The sequence below is a fragment of the Athene noctua genome, chromosome 1 (assembly GCF_965140245.1).
Source record: "Athene noctua chromosome 1, bAthNoc1.hap1.1, whole genome shotgun sequence".
Classification (NCBI taxonomy): domain Eukaryota; kingdom Metazoa; phylum Chordata; class Aves; order Strigiformes; family Strigidae; genus Athene; species Athene noctua.
In genome coordinates this window covers 3700405-3725876 of record NC_134037.1, presented here as the reverse complement: position 1 = coordinate 3725876, position 25472 = coordinate 3700405, and the positions used below count along the sequence as shown (strand labels likewise).

Below are 25472 nucleotides of genomic sequence, written 5' to 3'. Positions count from 1 at the left end.
AAAGGTCAGAATAAATATCCAAGTAGAAACAGCGCCCGTATTTTATGAACTAACTAAATGCTTTCTACTTCCATTAGTATTACAGTACTACTGGAAGAACAAAAAGCAGATTCAGTGCTTGCTTCAGAGCTCATAAGAAATGGGCAGCTCAAAATGCAGGAAATGACTATATGCTACACTTCCCAATTGATAGGGCATAGGCTTATCAGAAGAATAAAACTGGCTGTTCTCAAGGCTGACTGAAAGAGCAGCCTCCAGTATTGTTTCAGTAGTAGGAGTTGTTTTACTGTTGAACCTAAAATTCAGAAATTAATTTGGGGGTTTTTTTTAGAAAGTGAAAAGACAATAAGGTTTCTTAAGTTGAAAAGTGGGGAGAAAGCAAATGACAGGAATTCAGGGCAAGTGAGATTCAGCTGGGGGTACGAGCAAACATAATTAATATATTTTGTATGCCTGGCTTGTAAATGACTTCCTCAGCCCAATGTCAAGATCTCATCTACAACCACAGCAGTGAACAGGGTTCACATCAATTTAAAACAACCTAAATAGATATCTTACATGTATGGAGAACAAAAGAATTCCACCTTTATGCACAAAGCAGATAAGAAAATTTCTTTCCTCAAGCTGCAAAAAACTCTTCACTAGATCTGGAAACAATACTCCACCCATTGGGCAAATAGTGACTGAAAGAAGTACTTGCCAACATATCACAGACATACACCAAAAAGTTAAGTCTTTGTCAAGCCATGCCACAGAAGTCTTTTTGGTGTGTATGTACACACCACCTGATGAAGGGCCATGCTTCGTACTAAGTTTCAGGCTAGTAACTGCACTGAAACCAATATGGAATGATGAAGTAAATATTCATAGAGGAATTCTGTAGGAGAAAGAGTTAACTGACCTTCCATACCTTCTGGTTGGCTGCACAGGAAAGATAAAGCAGAATACACTTTGTCAGAAGCACTGCACTACAGCAGTTCCCAGTCTTAAGAGTAGTCTTTAACTTCAAACTCTGCACGCAGCTTTGATTGGAAAATCTGCACACAGACGGTAGAATAACCAGTCATAGATTTTTTTTTTTTAATTTTTAAAAAAGTGCATAAAACCAGTAATTGTTCAACTTTTTGGTGTCTACATTAACACAGTGCTGAATCAAAACAAATAACAAACATGCATGTGCATTCCTGAGATAGATCTGAAGTCCAACACTGAAAAACTACTATTAAACGAAGCAGAAGAAAAGCTATGCAAGAGAAAAGGGCATCCCTTACAGTCTGGAGAGAGAGTTTACCCTGTCATGCTTTTGGCCTGATAGAGGTAGAAAAAAAAATTTAATGGATTTAAAAGCAATAAAATCAACTGAATAAATAAGAATGACAAGTGTCAAAAAATGTAAGTCAATGGAACATGGGAAATCCTCCCATCACTGTAAAAAAAAAAAAAAATAATCTCGCTGACTTAGGTATTCTTATTGAACACGTTAGATGACCAGCCAATAAATTCCTCACACGGGTAATATATATTAATATATCACAGATCTAGAAGTGCAATACAAATGGGGAAGAGCCAGACACTTTCAATTGCCACTGATTCGGCACGTGTCCTTGACTTGGACCTTATGCCTCAGTTTCTCTACTGGCAAAACACCTCTGTAAAGCACTTAAAAGATTTACAAAGGAAGGTACAAAGTATTTTTTATCATAGAAGGACAGTGGCTCGGCCATAATGGATCAAACACAAACCATCCGAGCTCTACTCCACTAGCACACCACACAAGTTACAGCCATAAATCGATCACTTCTGATTAGGTTAGGCTTTACGATGCAGTAATTGCGATAGCAGCAGTTTCATAACTGTGAAACGAGCACTTTGCTCAGCAGCGTATTATGCAGGAAGCCTGCATGAACAATGAGCTTTTGGTAAACCCAACTGCAACAGCAAAGAAAAGAACCGTCCCAAATACAATACACTTTTTAAGGTTATCCATCATAAAAAGCTTCTCCACATGCTTTTATGGTCACAGGCTAACCCTGTGTAAGCACCTAGCTGAGCAGAAAGAGGGGAAGGACAGCAATACCATGTTTAAAGAAAGACCAGATTTCAGGTAAACTATCTCTCTTTTTAGGAGGCACAACACAAAAATAAATGTGTTTCTCACAGTTACAAGATGAAATTTTCAGCTGGCCAGCAACTACAGAGCAGACTCTCTACTTCTTGCTGTGGACCACATGACTGCCTCAATACATAAGAACATTTTATGTGCCAACTTGCAATGAAGACCACATAGTTAATAGTTTGCAACCTCCTTTCCCCCAGAAGATCTTCAGAGTTGAGTAATAAAATTCCTCACATGATTTCAATGAGAGGGTTCACTTGTCAGAGGCTGTTTCAAGATAGTATCGTATGTCAGGGAGGTGCTGTTCAGACAAAGCTTTCCAGCCTTGTGTTTTCAAGCCCTGACTGAAAATGAAAAAAACTTCAGGCTATAAAGTTTGAAACTGGAGGAAAAATAAAAAATTAATCTCTAGATGTTATTTTCCAAATGTGGAAATTAGCCAATTAATGAGGAGAGGAAGAAAAACTCTGATTAAAGCCCCGACAAGCCCGTGAGACCACAGATGGATTACTAGTTCTGCCGCAGACTCCATGTAGGAACCTGGGCAAGTTAAAACCCTCTACAACTTGGTTTGCCACCTGCAAAATGAAAAATAACACTTTCTTTTCATATCCTGTTATTCTTGCTTGTAGTCTTCCCCAAATTAAAAGCATTTGTCAAAACACTTATCTTTAGCATTAACACTGGAAATTGCATTCATAGCTAACATGCAATCCGTTTACATGACTGAGTGTTCAAACATGAATTAGCTTAGTATACTTTGCTACCCAGCCATCCTAATTTTATACCTGTCAGAACGGAGCTTTAGTCAATACAGGAGTATTAGAATGCTAAAATACAGTTTATTACTAATCTTATGAATAAAAACAGCTTTAGGGATATGAGTTAGACCAAAAAGTATTCAAATTCTCCTCATTATCTCTTAAAAATCCCACTATAATCATGACACTGGTCTCACTTCTTTGATAACCCACAAGATAATATTATCAGCACAGGTATAATTAAAACCCAATCCCATGAGGACGTGTATGCAGAATCCAATGCCCACTCCATTCAAATCAGTATAAAGTAAAATCGACTTCAGTTACTCTAGAAGAAGTGTCAAAGCTGCATAAAGTTATCGACAAAGAGAAACGAAGGCATGGGGGGGTTGTTTTGCAGGAGGATTCTTAAGCTGACAGCATCCCTTCAAGTGTTTGATTTCAAATCTTAAACTTTGCAGAAGATGAAAAATATTTGCCACAGATTCCAACACTGTAATATGTATTTCTGTAGTGTCCCTAAAAGCCCTGCCCAGAAATCACTGTAAAGCACAAGTTGCTTGCTTTAGATTAAAATGCGCTGTCATTTCATGCAAATTGGTTTATTTTCTAACATACACAACCAAACATCTTCTGAGATCCCTTTATGAAAGGGCCTGTACAGCGTTCTTCCTTTCTCACGTTTCAGTTTCATTAATTCTTCCAATTCCCCACCCAAACATCATGTCCTAAAGAGCCAAACTTCACCACTGCCCCACTGACATACAACAAAAAAAAGCAGTCCCCAAAAGTTAATGATAAAACAATTCTTGACATTCATGCTTATTAAAAATTAATTTTATTAAAAATAAAATTAGTTTTAAAAGCGAATGTCAGAACCTCGCTGTTTTACACTCCACATTCCGATAAAAAAAACGTAAGTTCACTTCCATGAATTTATGGATTATCACTATAAAGTAAACACTTCATAATAATTTAATTTTCAAAACACTGGACAGCCATGAAATGTTAACATCCTTTTGAAAGAGACTAGTAAGACCCACACAAAAACTGTCTTAGAAGTCAGGTTTCTGCCACCAACCGGTTAGTAATTCTGTGGAATTACCAGAATCACAATGCTAGAGAGATGCACATTTTCTAGAAAGGTCAACAAACAGAAAGGAATTGCTCAAGACTGCTCAGTAGAGCAGTTAGAGATAAGCAGGCCTCATCCACACAGGATTTTCTTCAAGATTTCCTTACTACTCTTTAAAAATCCTGGAGTTTCACCTATGGTAGCATTCCTGTAACACAGCTGGCAGTCTGCATACCACAATGTCGTCTAGACCTGCTCTAAACAGTTGGATGACACAGGAGTAAAAATGCTGATGCCTGTTCTGGTGCTTGCACTGGTGCTAAAGGAACGACAGGAGGAAGAACAGACATCGCTGAGTAAAACACAAGTTCCTTGTTCCTAGTCTCATGCCCAGGCTCGTCAGACAATCTGTCAACCATACAGAAAAAGTTGGGGCTGTCGTGAGGATTCTTCTCTAGCCCCACATGAGGGAAGAGAGCATTTTCAAACCCCAATTTTCAGATGCAGTATCAAGCCCTGCTCTTTCACAGAGCCCGCTGCTCCCAGAACGTGCAGATAACAAATGCATCCCTGCACAGATAACATATTCCATTCCTTTCTTACTTCTTCCCTACTTCCCTCCCCCCTCCACATCTCAGAGATGTTTTCTTCACAATTTGGAAGAGAAATGGCAAAAAGGGAGATGCAAAACACAGAAATAAATTAAGTTTGCTCTCTGCTGTTGACAGATTTGGTCCTAGCATGATGGGAGAAAAAAAAAAATGTTAAGAGTGATAAATCCATATATACCTACTCCAAACTACACCCGACATCCCGAGGGACGTGGTATAATGGTAAATAAATATAGATGCAGTTCCTACTAATGAGGCAGGGTACAGCAAGGCCAAAGAAAATGCAATCATCTCGGGGAAAAAAACTGCACAGGACTCCTCCTCTCCCATCCATGGAGGAAATCAAATGCCAGCTGCACCATCCCAGGAAGGAAGCAGACTCTGTACCTGATGAGCCCTGCAGAAATGAGCTAGTCATATCACGGGACGCAAGCAGGCACTTCAGGTTTTTACCAGCCCTCAAAATCGTCTGCAGAGCACAATTCCTCTCTCCGATCCGATATATCTGACATGGTATCATTCACGCTAACTGTAGGGCTTTTTTCCACCAGTTTCTTTTTGCTCCATGCCCATTAGTTTGAGGCAGGGGCACGTAGCTTAGCGTCTATCAGATCTGCTCCGACGGTGCTCTCAAACGCGTGCCCTGGCCATCAGCTTAACGCTTTCCTCCCTACAAAGTTCAGATCTTTCCAGCTTTTGTTCATACACATTTTGTACTCAAAAGCCACTTATCCCTACTCCTAATGCTACCTGAGCAGGAGAACAAATTGAGATATACCCGACTCCACAGACAAATAGCGAACACGCTTAAAATCTTCATTTCCTCTTCCTTCTTCCCTCCCCCTCCCCCCCCCCCCAAAAAAAAGCATTTTTTGTCCCTAACACGAAAGGGCTGTGAAAAACAGCACACACGACCAAGGCTTTTTTCAGATCTATCGCAAAGGAAAAAATGCTTTCCGAAGAAGTGCTCTGCAAACATACCAAGAGACACTCTTGCAACTAAAAAAAAAAATCCATCAGACAAAACTGAGGTTGAAGAACTCGGCTCGGTCTGTCTCGCATGTGTATTCCGCACCTAAAACCACTCGTTTCTTGTTTTGTTTTAACCCTGAACCAGTGCAAAATAGTTCAGCGGCATTCCCTGCCACTTCCTCCAGCCGCTCCTGGGGTCAAACACACTGTTCTTCCGAAAAAAAAAAAAAAAAAAAAAAAACAACAAAAAAGCCAACAAAACAACCACAACATCCCAGGCACGGATACAAAAGCATTTCCCACCCCCCGTCCCCATCTCTTCCCAAGAAGTACAAAATAAACAAGCCGATGACACCCCACCCAAGCTCTCCTCGCACATTTTGGGAATGACTTCCCTCCGGGTCCTCCTCCTTCCCCCCCACCCGTTCCTATGTTAAAAGTCTCCAGCAACAAGACACCCTTCGGCTTCACGCCTTTGCCCTCCCGAAAACCTTCTCTCAGAGCCCCGGGAGCTGCAACAGATCTCGCTCTCCTCGTCGCGCAGCCTCCCAGCCCAGGGAGCCAGCGGGGTTTGGGGGGCCCGTGGCTCCCATTCCCCCCCACCTCCATAGGTACAAAACATCGGGGCTCTCGTAGAAAGGAACCCCCGGGAGCCCTCGCACATCCACGGCGGCCTCTCAGCGCCCCGTCACCCCCCCCCCCCCAGCCAGGCAGAGCTCCCCGGCAGAGCCCCGGCTCGATCCTCACGGCGCACCGGGCTCCATCCCCGCAGGGTCGGAGCCTCCCGCCTTCCTCCGCCTTCCCCGGCCAAGCTACCGCCGGGCCGGGCCGGGCCGGGGTAGCCCCCCCCCCCGGGGTCCTGGGGACAGGGAACAGGGGCCCCCGTCGCCCTCCGCAGCCAGGCTGAGGCTCGCACCAGCCCAGCCCCAAACTCAGCGGCGAACAAAACCGAAACAACACCACCAGAGGGAAGGGAAGAAAAAAAAAAAAAAAAAAAAGGCACCCACCCAGGCTGAGGGGACTCAGCCACCACGAGTCCGTCTCCCCACCCCCACCCGGGAGAGGGGTTTGAAAAATAATAATGAATAAATAAATGGCAGGAACAACGATGGAGGGCTCTTCTTTAAACCCCAGAGGCTGCCCTGCCCTCCCGCAGACCCCCGCAGCAGACTCCCGGGGACACCTTCCTCCTCCCCCGCTCCGGGGGCGCCGAGAAGACGCGGAGCCACCCAAAGCCGCGGCTCAAACTCTGCCGGCGAGCGGCCGCCCGGGCTGAGGGGCTGCCCCTGCCCGCCCCTGGCCGCCCCCAGCCCCGGCTTTCCCCCCCCTCACGCACATCCCACGCTGTGAGGAAACCCGCTCTCCGGCGCGACGAAACTCCCCCGCAGGCAGCCGCGGTGCCGGCTGAGGGGGGACCCCCTTCCCGCTCCCCTCCCTCCAGCCCACCCACCCGCCCGCCCCCTCCCCTCACAAGCGCCGCTCTCACCCTCCTCCCCCCCCCCCTCCCCTCCGCCATCCTCCTCCTCCTCCTCCTCCCCACAAGCAACACTCACCTCTGGGTGCTGGCGGCGTCTCCACCTCACCATGGAACGGCAGGAGTGGGGGGGTCCCCCCGCCCGCCCCCCACCCCAGCGTGAGGGGAGATTAAACGGGGGCGCAGAGGGACGAGAACAATAGGGGGGGGAGGAAATCCCTCGGCCGCCGACCCCCCCCTCCCCAGCCCCCCGAGGACAAGGGGCCCCCTCCCCGCCTGTCTCTCCTCCTGCCGCTCCCTCCTCCTAGCTAGCTCCCTCTTTCCTTTTTTTTTTTTTTTTTTTTTTTTTTGGCTCAATCACACCAGACTGACTGTCTTTGTCTGTCTGACAAGCGCCATGTTGATATCAACATCCGAGCTCCCACCTGCTGCCGCCGTGAGACCCTGGGACTTGTAGTTCCCCCCTCCCCAGGGTGACGGGGAGAGCCGCCGCGCGGGAACTACAACTCCCGGCATGCCTCGGGAGCGCGGCACGCCGGCGGCGCGCGGGGCGAAGCGCGGGGCGGACTACAGCTCCCGGCATGCCTCGGGAGGGAGGGGCGGGCTCCGCCATGACTTCATCCTGGGCGGGGGCGCGGTGGGACTGCAACTCCCATAGTGCCCTGGGGCGTGGAGAAAGGGGGGGCCCAGGGGCCGGGCAGGAAGGTGGGGGCAGGATTGTCCCGGTAAATAGAGCCGAGTGAAGCATGAAGCTGGTGAGTGCGTGGGGTTGGGGGCGCGGCGAGAAGGCGGGGAGGTTCCCGGGATCGCCCCCTGGCCTGCGGCAGCTTCAGCGCGGCCGGGCGTGAGGGGAAACTGAGGCGGGGGGGGGGGGTGGCGGCTCTGAGGGAGGCGGGCCCGGTGCTCGGCTGTTAAACGGTCGGTGGGGAGCTGCCGCCTGAGGGGAGGGCACCGGGGGAGGCCCGGGCGGGCCGGGGTTAGGCACCGGCACAGGCCTAGGCAGGCTGCTCTCAGGCCTGCTGCCCTGCCCCTCCCTCCCTCCCCCTCGCCCCAGGGGTCTGTCCGGGTGCGGGGTTTTGGGTCGGGTGAAACACTGGGTGGGATCCAGGAAGACGAGGAGCAGGGTGTCTCGCAGCCTTCCTACACTTAAACGCGAGACTCGCTGTGGAACAGTGCTGGAGCTAGACCCCTGCACATGTGGCTTCTACTGGGTTGCTCTAGGAATATTAATAAATCCCTGCAGTTCGTAATAAAATCGTTTTCCATCAGCAGTATGACGCTAATACACGTAGTTATCTGTAAGAAAATCAGCCTGGCATAGCTTTGCCAAGAGTGCTCTGTACTTCTGACAAATATTTTGGTTCTGGTATTACAACCTTCTACGAGGAGAGTTAACAGAAAATACATTGCCTTTATTAATATTGGCCTCCTCTCTAGATCTCCCTTTTCAACTATTTAAGTTTCCTTGGATTCAGCCACTACTTTATTTTCGAGGAAGAATTTCCCTGTTTCACATAATGTGCTGCGATTCTTTGGAGGTGAAAACCGAAGCAGGTTTCAGAATACCTGAGCATAACGTTTGATTTGTTTAACTTGAAGTTACACCGTTGTGAAATGTGAGATTGTCTCTGGTTTATGACAGAGCAGTTTGGGAAGCTTTGTAGGAGTAAACTTGGATTCTGAGCTTGTTTTGAAACTTCCAGTAAATCACAATTGGTGGTGTAACCGTGTAAAATTAAATCAGTAGGCAGGTGCCCGGAGAGCTTGATCCTGCGTAATCTTACGTATGCGATTAAGTCTCTCTGCATGGATGAATACTACCAGTGGGATAAACTGTGCAAAACTAAGCACTTCTGGATGTGATTGTGGAGGCTGATATGATGCAGGGGGGTAAAAGCAAGCTGAGAAATCTTTAAATGAAGACCATAGTGGAAATTCAGAATTCTTTTAATGCCTAAAGTCTTGCGTAGGGAGAGGGAAGGGGTTAGGGGAGCAAATGCAAGCTGTCTGAAATCTGTATCATAACATTTTATGTGTAAGTTTGGGGACTGGGGATCATAAGACCAGGTTCTTCATCTTATGTTTGTTTGGAACTGTGTCTGAATCTTGGGGTTGGGGGGGGAGAAGATGGATGCTATTTCATCCTCTCATAAATTCGGGTTGCATTTGGAAGAACAAGGTAGCGGTGGTGGACTCCAGACGTGATTCAGAATCCAGTGAAAATGTCAGATTCCCACAAATTCGAATCTGCTTTGGTCCAGGCAAATCCAGTTGCTGATTTCCCCCTAGATTTTAAGCTAGCGTGTGATATTAATACTGAAAGAATGCGCTGCAGTATTTGTTGGCTTCGGTTGGAATTCTGAGCGCTAGCTTTAACCTGCAAGATTTGGACTGTTTTGGAGCTGCTAGCGTGAGACGACATCTCTTTTCTCTGTCACATTGCCATCCATGAGATCACCAGAGATGCTCTGAGCTGGCGAGCGCTCAGCGTGAACCAGATGTCTGCTGAGAGCCTGCCTCTGCAAGGGCCTCAGCATCTGGAATTAGCCCCTCATCTTGACCTCTTTGTGCCCCACTTTGTCAAACTTTCATCCGATTTACAAAGCCTGCCAAGGAAGTTGTGAGCTGAGGTGAGCGTATTTAACACAACTGTTTTTCAGTTAGGAGAGGAGGCACCAGCCTTTAGCCATGAGGGAATAAAGATAGAAGCAAACAAATCTTAGAGCAAAAAGGACTTGCGTTTTAGTCTGGTCAGGAATATTAGTGACTGGGATCTCTGGATTTGTTTTAAACAGTAACAAGTACAAACTGGGTGGAAATTATCACATTTATAGTGTATATAGAGACATATATAGTGCAGACACTCCGATTCTTGGATTCCTAATCTAAAATTCTAACAGAGATACAGGCCCAGAAATATCACCTGTGCAAATAGCTGTATAGCATATATGAATTGCTTTTTTTTTTTAGTCACTTTACTTGAATCTGGTAGAAAGAGTCCATTGACTCTCAGGAATCCATTTACCACAGTGTGACAGCCACAGATATAGATTATTTTAGATGCTTTTAAAGAAGAAAAGAGGAAGATTTTCCAGTTAGCTCGTAGATGTCAGGGTCATGATCCTATTCATGATTTTTAAAAAAGCAAGAAAGTGTTTTGCTGATAAAAGTGGTGATATTTCATTGCCTTTTTTAATCACCAATAGTTTAAATGCTACAGAAATAGTTTAGATCTTATTTTTTTCATTTCTCATTGTTTACTTGGATTTATAGCTTTAGTTGTCAAAATTCTGGTCTGGTGAGAACTTAATTTCACATGCGAATTTGTATTTGTGAATAAAACAACTGAATTCCTTGCTTGTGTACTCCCTTCTTCCACCAGATTGGCTTTTCATGTTTTTTTTAAACTTTGCTAACAGCAGGCAAAATGTAATACTGTTTCTGGATAATTAAGGCTTTGTGATTTTAAAACAAAAGTCTTTGTGATTTTTTTTTTTTAATTTAATATTTGGGGCTTAGTAGCTTTTTAATATTTAAATATAATTTAAAACAGGTTTTTGATGAATGTATGTAAATAGAGTCCTTGGGAGCTGTTAATCCAGACAGTTGCAGTCCTGTGCTAACATACTGTGGCCAGAGGTAGAAAATGAAATAATTCATCTACCTTCTTTCCACTTCTGTGGAGTGAAGTCTAGAAAGCAAGCAGAAGGTATAAATGACTTAGAAAATGACTTAGTCTGTTTTTAGTGCAGTGCATGGCCATCCAACTGATATTTTTCATCTTAATTGACCAAAACCTGAATTTAAAAGCTAACGTTTGACCATCTGAGTGTTGCTGTGCTGCCAGATGCCCAGACTTGGGAGATGCAGAAATTTGTATCCGAGATTCAAAATCTCCTATTCTTGCAGTCCCCGAAGAACCATCGAATTCCTTGTCAAAGAAGAGAAACCCTCATGTGGAGGTGGCCGGGCTTTATTCAGACATTTAAATTTCTAATCCTGCATTTTAAAGCTGGCATTTTTATTCACTCCTCTTCTTATTCAAAGCTTCAGCTGCTCTTGTGCCTCGTTAAATGTTTGCCACTCTCCATACAAGAGGTGACTGCATCTCAATGATGCTGAAGTGCCCCCGTACATAACCTGCTTACTGGCTCATTAAGCTTGCAAAGCATTTGGGATTTCTCAGTACACAAACCCTTCCATTCAGGTATGGTTGTCCATTCCCTCGTGTTTCCTCTTTGCCTTTAGCAAGACAAAAAGCAGGTGAGAGCATGCCCCAGAGCTGCTGCGGTGCACACGAGCAGCTTCCTCTGCTGATCTGTGCCAGGCAGCCGCAGAAGGTGTGGGCTGCACCTTGTCTGGTTGTTTAGCCCGGTTTCTGAAGGAAATAAAACTTGTGTTCCTGCAGGGCTTGTCTCCCTCCCTTTCCACCCCAAGTAATTACAAATCTGCTAGCCAATTTCAGCCAAGTTTTGCCAGTAGGACTGGGTTTTAAAGAAACGGTTTTTCTGGGATTTTTGTTTAAATAGGTGGTGGTTAGAAAAGAGATTCTGCATGTGTCCTAAACTGGAGAGAGGAGTTTTGTCATCCTCTCGAGCCTTGCGATCAAAAAACCTTGTCTGAAGAAAATCTGCCCTTTAATACCTTGACACGAGGAAATCTCGGTGAACAGACACAGATTCATAGGAAATCAGGTTTCATTCTGGTGTGTGTGAAACTACGTGTTTCGAAATAAGGGGTGAAAAAGGCAGGTTTTGGGGGGGTTTCACTCTGTTGATAAAGGTTATGAGTAATTCATCTTCATATTCTTCTTTCAGTACTGCCTGTCAGGACATCCAACCTTACCATGCAATGTACTCAAGTTCAAATCCACCACCATCATGTTGGATTGTGGACTGGATATGACGTCTACCCTCAATTTCCTCCCGTTGCCCCTGGTTCAGAGGTATGTTCTGCAGCCTGTAAGCACTTAGTCTGTGTCTTCTTGGGTTGCAGTTGGAGTACTGTGTGTGAAATGGTGTATTGGAAGGAGGGAGGGGATGAGTACAAATGAACAGCATCATCTGATATCATAAATAGACTTTGTTCACTTAAAAATTCTCTTTATCAAAATAACGTCCTTTGGCTCACTAGACGGAAGACATTTTATGGATTTATTGATTGGTTTTTCTAGATAATTTATTCTAAGCTTCAATAAAGTATTGCTGCAACTGCTCAGCACAAGTGAGGTCACATATCTGTCATCTTTCTGGCTTCTTCATGCAAGATGAGATAAATGGGTAACTGAGATGGAGCGCGTGGAGCCCAGCAAGTACTGTTTAACCACTGTCTTCTCAGGCTTTTCTTCAGAGCATAGACTAATGCAAAGGAAAATAGCACTTAACAGTCCTCGTTAGTTGACTTGATGATATAATTGTTCCCTTTTAAAAATTAAATAAATAAAAGGGCAGTACAGGTGGGTGGAGGAGTAGAACAGCAGTAAAACAAAAGTAAAGTCTAGAAGAGAATCCTGAGATCAAGACTCACCTTTCTCTGCCCTCGCTACAAAGTTACATTTTCCCAGGTTTTTGGATGAATTTGGATGTTCAGTTAGGGTGAAATAAATGGAATAAATTGCCAAAATGAGGTGTTGGAAGGGTGGGAATGAGTAACTCCTGGTGATGGGAAGCAGTCAGAGTTTTTACAAAAGCCATTTTAGTAATTTTGATCCACGAGGAAACAAGTGAGGAACGTGTCTGGGTTCAGGGCAGACTTGATTGAGAAGGGGAGAATATGATTGGGAAAGATAGTTTCCTAAGTGACCTAATGAGGTTAAAACAGTTTTGTCCAGCACTTCCTATGATTTGTTATTTTTTGGAAAGGAAAAGAATAGACAATGCTTGCATTGTTCTGCAAAAACATGGAGTTCAAGATCTGTTGTAGAATAGGCAACAAATGCCTTAAGACTGATCAGTGTGATAGTCAATTTTTGTCCCATTTCATAATGCAATTGCAAACTACAACATTTACGGGCAGCAGCAGATTTTAAAGGGATCCAGAAAATTTGGGAAATCCAAGTACAGACAGAATTGCCTTGCATTTGCTTTCTCTCCCCCCCCCCCCCCCCCCCCCCCCGAATTAAAAGGAAATTGAGAGAGAAACAAGTAGCAAAATTAGGTGATTGAACAAAGGCTTAAGAGGTTCTTTAGAACTGCAGGCATCAGCGCTCTCTGGGGATATGCCAGCTTTGTCTGCTGATAGCAGACCCTGGGAATGAACAGCCAAATTGCAGGTCACAACCTGGAATTCCCTACGTACCTCCAGAATGTCTGCACTAAAATGACTAAAACTCAATAAGAAAGGATGTCAGATTTGACCCCTGATGGCCCAGTGGAATCGGAGCAAACAGTTGGATTTAAATCCAATCAATCTTGTCGGTAAGGTGATTGAACACCCCTTACAGCAAGGATTGTCCTAAGCACATGGACTTGGGCAAGAAATTGATCTCTTCAGTACTCCACAAAACAGATGTCCTGCAGGGAGTTGTGGAAATGAGTTAGAAACTTGAGGAGGAATGTGACTGCCACTAAAAAGCCCTTATCTCTCCATAGTATTCATAGTTGTGCCATTATATGTTAGGTCTCCTTTACCATGATGTCTAAATACCTCTGAGATTCCAAAGTGTATTATCAACATAACACGGCCAGGTGATAGAGAGCTGACATTATCATCAGTGTCCAGGTGAGCGACTACAAGAAGGACTGGCTGCCTGAGGTCTTGTGTGAAGCACAGAGCGGTGCAAGAATTTAAATGTAGGTCTGTCAGATCTTAGTTATTGCCAGCTGCATGTCCTCTCAGATCCAAATGTGCTGCTTCTTGCAGCTGGGCTGAGAGGGACGCATGTGAAACCTTAACCAGAGAGGAGCTATGCTTCTCTCTTGCTGTCTTTAAACCAGAGGTCCCCACAGTATAATCCTGGAGCCACTTGGGTTCTGCAAGTCTCAGTATGTGGTCTGCAAAGGTATCCAAATTTTTACCTCTGTGGAGTGTAAAGGTATGATATTACAGAGGATCTTTGCTATGCAGCTAAATCCTCTGTTGTACCTGGCATGGGACCCTCCTTGAGCAAACATTTTGAGAGCCTGTACTTTAATCTATAAGAGGGGAACGTGCTGTAGTGTTTGTGTCATTAAAGGGACTGGACATTTTTTAGGGTTCTTTGCTTTTCAAAAAAAGCCGGTCAAGGGGTATTTATAGTTCACCTTGTCCTGGAAATGGCAGTCCCTGTTCTCAGTAGCCCATGGAGCATGTGCAAAGTACCTCCGGTTGCCAAACACGTTATGCCAGTTCATGTACTTTGAAGGAGGTTTGTCAACTGAAATTTTCTCCCCTGTACCAAAGTCAAATGCAAAACGGTAAACCGAACATGTGGGAAGCTCTTAACCTTTCCTGTCTAGCCATGACACAATTGCTCACATTATTTATGGGACAGTTCTAGCTATTTTGGATTAATCAATCACTCTGTTACAATGTCAAAACTATGTTGGCAGGAACTGTGTTACTTCTCAGCTTCAAGGTAAAGAGTCCCTTCTGTCCTGTGTTGCTTATTGCACTTTTACCCCCACAGAAGTCCTGTCTGCTAATTTTGCCTCTCTTGACAAGACTGTATACTCTTCAGTGGATGCCAGGTTTGGTACAAATCATGAATAAGGCAAACAATTTACTATTAGGGTGAGTGGGACCAGCAGATCAAGAGAAATTTATTCCTGTCTGCCTTGTGCTGGTGAAACCACAGTTTGGATTCCCACCTGAAGAGAGATGCTGAGAAACTGGAGAGGGTGTCAAGGGTGCTTCAAGATAGTCAGGAGCCCGTGACTACATAGAGAGGTTGAGGGAGCTGGGCTTGTTCAGTGTGGCAGAGAGGAGCCTAGACAGGGAGCTAACAGCCACCTAATCTGCTTCAGAGGAAGTTCCAGAGGCAATAGAGCCAAACTCTTCTCAACAGTGGCAGGCAGTTATAAGGGGCTAGTGGCCACAGATTGTGTCTTGAGAGGCTCAGGTTTGACATTAGCCTCCCAGTGATGAAGTTTTTCTTAGCACTTTCACCCATCACCAGAGAGGCTCTAGGGAATCTCATGCTCCAGGGATTTGCAGGACACGGCTGAGCAAAGCTGTGCCTGACCTGATGTAGTGCTGGCTTTGAGCCTGTAGACCTCCAGATATCCCTTCCAGCCAAGGTTTCTGTCCTCTCCTCCCCTATCTGTCAAAATTGTTGCATATCAGAGTGGTTTGTTCTTGCTTTTTCCATAGCTCTTTTAGTCTCTCTGCACCAGTTCTACTCAGCCCCTTCAGTCTCCAAAATACTGCTCTTAAATTGTGCTTTTGAATGTGTCAGTGGGGAGTACATTTAGCCGCTTCATCTTTTCTATCATCTGACTTCTTCAGACTTTCTCTTTATCCTCAAAAGGGGGTTACACTTCTCTGGCATAGCTTCTCGATGACATATCCTTCTGCTGTCACCCCTTACCTTCTGTCGCCACTCCTTGAGCCTTAGATTTCCCCATTTTCCTTCCTTGTGACCTTCTGGAGTGCCAGTTAGAATTTGTTCTTTTATGCTGATGTTAGTCTGAACACAGCAGTCCTCTGAGCCCTTGAATCACTTCCTATTTTCAAGATGTGAAATTTCAAAGCCCTTACAGCATATAAGCATGCCTGTCCGTAGAGCTTAGTGTGCAACACTTGCAGATTTCAATGCGACCGCCTTCTTGAGTTTTGTCTCCAAATCTGAGGTTGTTGCAGGGCTTGGTTCCATGTGGGTCCAATTCTCTTGTTTCCTCAACTTTTTCTTTTTCTGAATTTCTGCAGATGTACTTGGATCTGGGCAGACAGTGGGTTTAGAGCTCAGTTGTAAGCTCACCCAAAAACCAAATGTGACTGTGGAGTATAAATATGTCTCTCCAGATATGGTAGCAAGAAATGCTGCAGCAGTTACTACCGTAAACTCAGGATTACAGCATCCACTTTGACTTTTCTTTATTGGCATTTGAAATAATTAAAAAAAGGGCCCCTGCCATTGCTGAGTGGTACCAGACCTGCCAGCTTAAAACATGCAGTTTGCAGCAAAACCTCCTTGTCCCTTTGTCTTTCCAACCCATGTAAACACACTGTACAGCTCTTAGTGTGGGTCTTCGGGGTGAGACCTAAGCATGAAACCAATAAAATCACAGTCTCTGTGTTTATAAATGACTTAGTCCAGAGCATTGGGCTCTCCCTGCCATTGCCAATGGGAGTATTTGTCTGTCGTTTTCTATCCCAGTGCATTTTTACGCTGCTTTTTTTACTGTTTCAGGCACAGAGTTTGTTGCTGTCCTAACTTCTTCTGTTTATACAGCCAGTTTCACCACAGGGCAACATAAGCAGCACTGAGCCTTTTTTGAAATTCTCACCATAAATGACTAAAATCAAATTCCTTGCATGTGTCGTCCTCTTACTCTTTTTACTTATAAGTGTCGTAGTCATGATTTGTATAAGTCATTTCAGTTGAACACTTAAACAGTGAAACTGTCTGTCTGTTTTATTGAGATTGTTAGTTCCCTGAGACAGAAATGGTGTTCTCCTTCCTGTGTGACACCAAACAGAAGGTCTATGCTTAGCAACTGATAATGATATAATTCATATTGCGATATTATTTTTTTTCTCTTTCTGCAGCCCCAGGCTGTCCAGACTTCCTGGTTGGGTTTTGAAGGATGGAAGCACGTTTCTGGACAAGGTACTGTACCAATGGTTAGAATTTTCTTGCCGTGCAAACAGCTACCTGAAAGGTTAAGGAGCTTGTGCTGCAGGAACAATACCTCCATGCTGACTCATCGCAAAGTTTTCTATGTGTACTCTTACCAGCCATGATGTCCTTGTTGAGCAGAACATTTTGAAACAAAATGCTAACAGCAACTCTGAGGCTTTCAGTCTTCAGAGGCAGCCTAGCTTTTTAGAAAATCCTCTTAAAATGCAGAAATCATCAGTATGAATATTTTCTTATTTCATGGAGCTCCATAAATAACGGTGCTTTGCCTTCTTAAGAGTGCCTTTTATTCAACAGCCTCAGTTTTCTGACATTAAAGCTTCATAGCATGCTTATAAATGAGGTTGCTATCATACCTTTTTTTAGGCAGGAGAACTATGAGAAAGTGAATGGTTTGCCGATGGGAGGTCTCTCATAGAGGAAAAGCATGTCGTTGGCCTCTGAAATCAACGTGTGTTCTGCTGCTGGACATAGCAGGGAGGATATTATCTCTGGGCTCCTAATTCTAAGACACAGGACTTACTCAGCTACATGAGAGACACCGAATTTTTCTTTTTCTCCCCCCTTTTCATTACATTAGTTTTGTAGGCAGAATTTATCCAGGGCTTCAGCCAAAACTAGGCACTGCAGCATCCAGCTTGATCTGCCATAGGGGAACAATGAACTCAAAAATATGTCAGATGTTAGTAAAATAGGCAGATACATTTCAAATGTGTGCAGCAATAGGTATCAGTAGAGAAAATACCGTTTTAATAGACTGTTCTCTGACTATGTGAACATTAAAGGGAAACAGTAATAACAGTTGCTTTTGTAGGGGACTTTGAGGTGGACAAAATGGATTGATCTGATTTTTACAGGCAAGAGAGCTGAAGATCATAGATTAAAGACCTGATTTTTCTTCTCATTGGAGACAAAAGAAACTGTATAGGCAGCATTTCTGTTAGTAAAATAGTAACAACTCTATTCAGAACACATGCTAACTGCCAATCGCAGAGGCTCAGTGACAGGAACGGAGTTGCCCAGTTTGAATTCCCTGGAATTTGTTTGTCCTGAACCCCAGCCTTGGTCTCAGAGCTTTGGACTCCATTCTGTTCAAAGAGCAGGTAGGCTGTATATATTTTTATATGTGATATACTTACATTTCTGTGGTGCTGCTGTTGCAGTGTGTGCTCAAGAGAAATCTTCAAACTCGCACAGCATCAGTGGAAAGCATGTTAAAAATTCAAAGGCAGCGTCTCTTACCTTCACCTTGACCATTTTGACTGCGTGGAATGGTAAATTCTTTGACCCATGCTGGAAAAAGGCAAGGGAAGGAGTCAAAGGGGGATGTTTTATCATGTCGGGTGGACATTCCTGTTATAGCACTCTCTGGATGACAGTTATAAAACTTAAGTCCTGGAGAGGCATTGAAATTTGCTGCGATCTAGTTTTAATCATTTTGAACTCCCTTGAGATGAGGTTAGGAGACTTCTGCCACTAGATGTAATTGCTCATTCATTATTAGTTGGCAGGTGCACTGTAATTATTAAGAATTGGATTCAATTTTTAATTCTGTCAGTCTGAAGGTGCCTGAGACCACTCGCTTTGGGACAAGCAAGAGAAGCATCCACAAGAGAAGGCAGAGTGGGAGATAGGTAGCCTGTGAGGTGTGTTAGGACTAGAGTTGGGAATATTTTTGTTCCATACATAATCCTGAAGAATGTGACTTTTCATGTGACAAAGATTTCTGATGTCAGCCTTGGAAAAAAAAGGAAGAAAATAGGGGACTAGAGATCCATTAGAGAGAAATCTAACAAAAAGTGCCATGTGGAGCTTAGATACCCAAAAGGTGTTTCATCAAATGCTGTGAGGCAGAGGCTGAAAATTGTATTCTTCTGTTTCTAATAAGACAGAGAAGGTTTGATATTATTTGGAACCAAAACCAAATTCCAAACTTGTAAGACAGCCAGGGTGCTATAAGGGTGCTGTGCACACCTTCCAGGTCAGGAGAGCAGGAGTTCTGAGAAGAGTGGTCTTCCTGACCCACTTTTCAATTCATACTTTACTCCTGATTCTGGTAGACAAAGTCAATTCGGATTATTACAGGTTTCCCAGCCAACACATCTGCAGTTGGAAGAGCAGAGAAGACACATCTTCTCAGGACAGCACCTCCTTCATGACCCCAGCAAAACCAGTCAGTGGTTACTGGGGTCCCTTTCCTTACCTCCCAGAGTGTTCTCTCTGTTCCTCCAAACAAGCGTCTGATCCCTTGAAGAACCAAGCAGCCTCATCTTGCATAAAAGCAATTTCAGCAGATCTGCTTGTAGCAAATTATATCTAGAAGAGGGGATAAACATAATGTAGTAACGGGCTGGAAATTACCCGTGTTAAGGTTTTGAAAGTGCAAAATCTGCTGTGTTGGAGTAACATTGCATTGTATTTTTGTGTCTTCTCTGTTGATGTGTTTTTCTTACAGGAACTAAAGGAGTGCTCTGGCCATGTGTTTGTAGACTCTGTGCCTGAGTTCTGTTTACCAGAGGTGAGTTTGATCAAAGCCTTACTGAGAAATCTGACTCCATTCAATCATGTGGGAGAAACTTGCTAAATTATTATTATTAGATTCATGCTAATTTATCAGTACTCGTAATACTACTAAAACCTCTGTGCTGTTAAGGTGCTTCTAGTAGCTATGACACTGGAAAAAGGATGGAAACAGCCCTTTTCGACAATGGTTTTGGGATATCTGGTTAGTCTCTGAGCAGATCAATATCTCACAGAAGAAAAAGACTTAACCGTCCCTTTTTATGGACCTTGCAAAGACAATATGATTGAGCTGGACTTGATTATGACAGGATACATGTGCTGATCTAGATAAGGGCAGTGAATGAAGACAAGGAAGGCTGCTTGTCTCTAACCACAGGTGCATGACCTGCCTAGTGGAGCTCTCCTGGGGAGCCGACCGTGTGGTCAGGGCACTGTTTGATTCTGCTGGGCTGCAGTTAGATGTGCTGTTCTGCCAGCAGCAAATTTAGGTTAAAAAGTTTTTCTGCCTTCTTAGCTATTCATCACTGCCTCTTTGAGGGAAGAACTGTACCTTCACATCCACTGACATAACTGTAAGTGGCTGCTTCTCAAGCTGATTTTTGGTTGTTTTTTTTTAAAAAAAAATACCTGGATTTAAAAAAAAGAAAGCAAGACTATTGAAAATGTTTGAATTAACTGAGCTTACCTGACTGATCAGATTAACAGTGTGTGTAGGAAAGCTGAAGAAGTAAAAAGCTGAGCAGAGAGTGGTGGGGGTGAATGGTGGGGAATAGTCTGGGAATAGTATCCTCTTTCCTCAGCTGTGTTCAGACTGTGATAACATCAGTTCTTTCATTTCATGTTGGGATGTTTTCTCTGTCTTTCAAAGACAGAGATGATTGCTTTTGGGCAGCGATTTTTATTTTTTTTTCTGCCTGACCTTGTTGACAGGAAGTACAAAACATTCCTGGAAAGTGGTTGTCAGCTTTCTGGGGTACTGGCAACAGCACTTCTGTTCGTCGATTCCACAAAACTCACCTCTTACAGCTTCTGACTATTGTCATCTTGATTCTTTAAAGCAAGTTAACAGCTTTGTTAATAGTTTGGGCAAGTGGTATCAACAGATCTGTGTGTAATTGCTTGTTTCCCCCAACTGGAATGGATATAATCCAATCAGATTTAAAAAAAAAAAACAAAAAAAACCCCTAATAATTCTGAGTTCTTGTGAGCTTTCTGGTTACTGTCCTGTGGAAGGGAGATATGTAGGAAGCATCTGTAAGTCCATTATGGCCCAGATTTTGGGAATGATTGAGTTTACATTTTGGATTCCATTCAGAATTGAGGCCATGCACAGGAATGATAATCTGCTGGGGTTTAGGGTGCTTCAGCTAGGCCTTCTGGTTACTTTGTTGGGCTGGAAATTACCCACATGTGTAGCTCTAAACATGACTGATCGGAAGTTGCTGCGTTGTTATACCAGTGTCATCACTGAATCTAACTCTGTTTTCCAGCAGTCCACGGTACAACTAGAAGATAGCAACCAGCCATGCATGTCACTCTTGTAGGAACTTTACAAATGGCCTCTAAAATGCTTCAGTTCCCAAAGTTCCCAACAAATGCCAAGTCTCCTCTGGGAGCAGATCCTCTAGTGATACACAGCTCGCATCTCTAGCTTCACAGGCTTCCGTGTCTGGAGGAGGGTTCAGGTGTCATGGCCAGCCAAATGCATCAGCAGAGTAGAAGTATGTTGCTGGTGTTTGGCAGCGCAGTGTAAGGAGCCTGTGTGAAAGAGGCTTTGTCATCTTCTTTGTCTCTTTCCATGCTGCTTCTTTTGAAGAAACTTGTCTGCAAAAGCAGTTGGTTTGAGAATCACAGTATCACTTCCAGGAATACCATTGCCAAAGAAAGCCAAGTTTTGAATGGAATCCAGAAGCCACAAGGTGATAAGAGGCTGTCTCAGCAGCAGAGTACACTTCCACATGTCAGAGTGCAGGGTGCAGCCCTCTCTTTGCTTGGCAATCTTCTGGTCTATCTCACTTCACAGTCAAGAAACATTTTGAGACCTCTTCAGTTCATAGGGCCTTTTAGTGAGATTGCCGCAAGTCCCAGGGAAGATTATACTTTTGTTTTGGTTTTGACACCCTTTTCATCCTATTAGTAAATGCTTCTACGATGCTGAGATGTGGGATGCTTAAGCTTGACAAGTGGTAGTCTGTATCCTCCTGATGCCAGGGGCTGCCCTTGGGCCACAACAACCCCCAGCAGGGCTACAGGCCTGGGGAGGAGTGGCTGGAGAGCTGCTGGTCAGAGAGGGGCTGGGGGGGGTGAGAATGAGCCAGAGTGTGCCCAGGGGGCCAAGGAGGGCAATGGCATCCTGGCTTGTGTCAGCACTGGCGTGGCCAGCAGGGACAGGGAAGGGATCTGAGCCCTGGGCTCGGCACTGGGGAGGCCGCCCCTCGATTCCTGGGTTCAGTTTTGGGCCCCTCACCCCAAAAAGGCCATTGAATGACTCGAGCGTGGCCAGAGAAGGGCAACGGAGCTGGGGCAGGGTCTGGAGCACAGGTCTGCTGGGGAGCGGCTGGGGGAACTGGGGTGGTTCAGTCTGGAGCAGAGGAGGCTGAGGGGAGACCTCCTGGCCCTCTGCAGCTCCCTGCCAGGAGGGGGCAGAGAGGGGGGATGAGTCTCTGGAGCCAAGGAGCCAGTGCCAGGCCCCGAGGGAATGGCCTCAAGCTGCCCAGGGCAGGGTCAGGCTGGCTCTGAGGAAGGATTTCTGTGCAGAAGGGGCTGTTGGGCGTTGGAATGGGCTGCCCAGGGCAGGGGGGAGTCCCCGGGATCCCTGGAGGGGTTGAAGAGTCGGGCTGAGCCAGCGCTGAGGGGTCTGGGGGAGTTGGGAACGGTCAGGGGGAGGGTCATGGTGGCACTGGAGGAGCTTCAAGGGCTTTTCTAACTGAGATGATTCTGTGATGGCGAGCTGGGCTGGGGTTCAGCTTGGGGCTGAGTGACTCCCTGTTTGATTCTGTATGGTTTGGACACAGCTGGAAACCAAGCCCTGAAGGGCCAGCTTGGTAGGAGCAGGCATCAGCAGGCTCTTTGATAGCACATAGTGAGTGTATTTCTGCTTGGCAAGCTTCGTAAGATAAAAGGGTGCCCTGTCATGAATCTGAGGATGGTGTTTCACCTACTCTACTCAGCTTGGAGATCATGCCTCCAACATTAGCTGTGATCATGGATTGAAACCATGAACGCTTAGCTATGAGTTAAGCAGCTTGTCACCAGAGCACTGTGTCAGCCCTCTGAAAAGCCGAGTGACCTACTTTCTTGCCTTTTTTATTCAAATTGCTGGACCAAGCCTTGTAATCAGATAATATGTGCTTGATGAGTGTTGAATTCCATTAGCTGCTCTATAATAACTGAGTTAGAGGTCATATATCTTGTAAATTTCTGACTTGACACCATTTGTGTTAAAGCATTACCAGTAAATATTTCTAATTAAAATTCCTTTAACAATGTGTGAAATCTTCTTTCACTCTCTGAACTGCTGTCTTAACTGTCACATCAAAACACATTGGACCCACCCGTCTGTTTTGTTGTATCCTATGAATGAGCTTAATCTCCTGCTGTAGAAAATGTGAATGATGAAGATGCCAAGCATTTAGTTTGGGAAAATAGGAGAATTATTTTAAGCATATGAATAAATACAATCTACTTTCATCTCTCTCACTCTCCTGGGGTATGGCACCATGTGCCACATAAAAATACGAGACACCCTGCTAAATTGCTACTGCAGAAGTTTTGGTGCCTGCCCAGTGTTCCTCCCTAAGGAAGCGTACGCATCAGTTCTTTGATAGAACTCTAATCATCATGCCTCTCTTAATGGCAGCCATTTCATTACATGAAAGACAGACAAACCTAGGACATGCTTTCCTTTCCAGATTTGAGAAGGGAAGAATCTTAGGGGGCTTTTAAAATAAATCTAGTTAATTTAAAGGAAACGTTAATTTTTGCCACAGCTGAGACATGCTCACCCCGCCTTCTTTTTCCTAAACCGTTTACATTCCAGCAATATAAAGTGTTTTTTTAAAAAAGTTTTTTTTGCCATTGCTTAAACTGCATGAAAGGGTTACATGTTGCTTATCTCTTTCCTCTGTTTTCAGACTGAGCTGCTTGACCTCTCCACGGTAGATGTAATCTTGATCTCAAACTATCACTGCATGATGGCATTGCCCTATATCACAGAGTACACAGGATTCACTGGAACAGTGTATGCCACTGAGCCCACTGTTCAGATTGGCAGGTAAAAAGCCCCTTAATATTCTCTACTCCTCTTTCATCAGTGCTAAGGAAAAGGTGTAAAGGACAATATGGGTAGAGGAGCGGTGTCTAATGTTCCGAAGAGGCTCTTAGGCAGTAGCTGAACGCCAGCCAAGTCCTTAGTGCTGCAAATGTATTAACTCAATGTTTCCCAACCTCTGCAACCATCTGTCTTCAACATTTGCAGCAGGTGCTTTGTGTTGAGTCCAGGCAGTGGATGTGGGATAGTAGATCTTGAGTGGACTGAGACACCTTGAGAGGCAGTTGCCATATAGCCAACTTCAAACCTCCAAAAACCATGAACCAAAGATCTCTTTTGCTTCTCGCTCCTCCCCTTAAACAAAAGAGGAATCACCAATCTTCAACAATAAATTATTTTAAGATTATTGCCTTGCAGTTTTTCAGCATTTGAAATTAATTTAATCACACTTTTCTCCACATCATGGAGGGGAATTTAAGCTGTCTCCATCTCGAATGATAGTTGAGATACATAAGCTCTGAACTCCAAAGAGAAGCGCTAAGAAAAACAGCAGACATATGAGACTGGAATAGAAAATGTAAGATGTGATAGGGCAGTCAGAAACTTAATACTTGGTCATCAAATTTGGCAGTCTTGTCTTAAAAAAGTTGTCTGTTGATTGCAGCCTTTGGTATTGACCTACTCAGGTTTGGCCCTTGATGAAGTCAAAGTGGACTTGTGCTGTGCATCTCTCATGCAGAACAGCTGCCATGTTCAATAATTAGAAACCAGATTAGGCTGTGGTATCTGAACTACTCTGTAAGCTCTTTAGGGCAGGAATCTGTCTGTTAAAGGTCCTGTGCAAACTTTCCACGCCAGAGTAATTCTCCCTTTGTGTAAAAACAAACAGAAACTGAAGGCCCTTGTAGGAGAAAGGAATTGTATAAATATGAACTAGTAGTAGACCGCTGGGGTATTGCTGGCCCATAGCTGAAGATAACAAGAGTAGTCTTGTTGGAGAGGATACTGGTGTGCTTCTCCGCACCCCAAGTGATTCCAGATGCCATTCTTCTGCAGTTAAATCTGCCACTTCCTACCTTCAAGGGGAAGCACGCATACAGTTACAAATGCAGTTTAATTTTGGGCAGTGAGATCTGCAGTGCCATTTTTTAATGCCTGGCATATTTTTCTGTCTCAGGTGCTGTATTGTGCATTTATATATGAGGAGAGTTCACTCTGACAATGTGCTTGGTTTCTCTAAGTGATAAACAGGCATCAGCTAATGACTTTTCTTCCTATATATTGTCTCATTCCATATGACAAGCGGTCAGTAATGAAGAAATCATCTTGTGCAGCAGGAGAGAGATTTGGGAGTTTCTCTTGTCCTACTGCTTTCCAAATAACCCGTGACCCAGTGGGCCAGATGCTCTGCTGTCGCAACCAAGCAAACAGAATGGGACTGACTTGAGCTTGATGCACTCAGTGGGGAAACAGGACTAATGTTTGTGAGGGTAATTGCTGTGATGCCTCTGTGGGAAGAGAGTTTTTAAACTGAAAGAGAGTAGATTTAGATGAGATCTAAGGCAGAAATTCTCCCCTGTGAGGGGGGTGAGGCCCTGGCACAGGCTGCCCAGAGAAGCTGTGGCTGCCCCCTCCCTGGAAGGGTTCAAGGCCAGGTTGGACGAGGCTTTGGGCAACCTGGGCTAGTGGAAGGTGGCCCTGCCCATGGCAAGGGGTTGGAACTAGATGATCGTTCAGGTCCCTTCCAGCCCAAACCATTCTCTGATTCTATGAAGGACCTCTCTTTAGAACTGTAATAGTTTTACAATTTGTGTGATATTTTGGAACCATTTGGGATAAAATTCTCTCCTGTGTGAAGGGCTGCAATACTAATTTAGTTATGATGTCTTTTC

General features: G+C 44.5%; 2 protein-coding genes across 12 annotated transcripts in view; one reads left to right on the top strand and one right to left on the bottom strand.

Annotated features, from left to right (window-relative positions):
* HMBOX1 (homeobox containing 1) overlaps positions 1–7288 on the bottom strand; it is a 111410-nt gene extending 104122 nt beyond the window's left edge. For all 10 annotated transcript variants that reach the window (XM_074895442.1, XM_074895448.1, XM_074895441.1 and 7 more), the window contains exon 1: positions 7089–7288. The gene's annotated coding sequence lies outside the window, so the exon portion shown is untranslated. The remainder of the gene's footprint in view (positions 1–7088) is intronic.
* Positions 7289–7687: 399 nt separating this feature from the next.
* The window catches only part of INTS9 (integrator complex subunit 9), a 75131-nt gene continuing 57346 nt past the window's right edge, over positions 7688–25472 (top strand). Inside the window, exons 1-5 of one of the 2 annotated variants that reach the window (XM_074921284.1) lie at positions 7688–7764; positions 11827–11954; positions 16697–16757; positions 19243–19305; positions 23444–23583. In XM_074921284.1, the coding sequence (XP_074777385.1) occupies positions 7756–7764; positions 11827–11954; positions 16697–16757; positions 19243–19305; positions 23444–23583 (401 nt within the window). In that variant the 5' untranslated portion in view covers positions 7688–7755. The remainder of the gene's footprint in view (positions 7765–11826; positions 11955–16696; positions 16758–19242; positions 19306–23443; positions 23584–25472) is intronic. The other variant, XM_074921293.1, reaches the window with a different exon arrangement.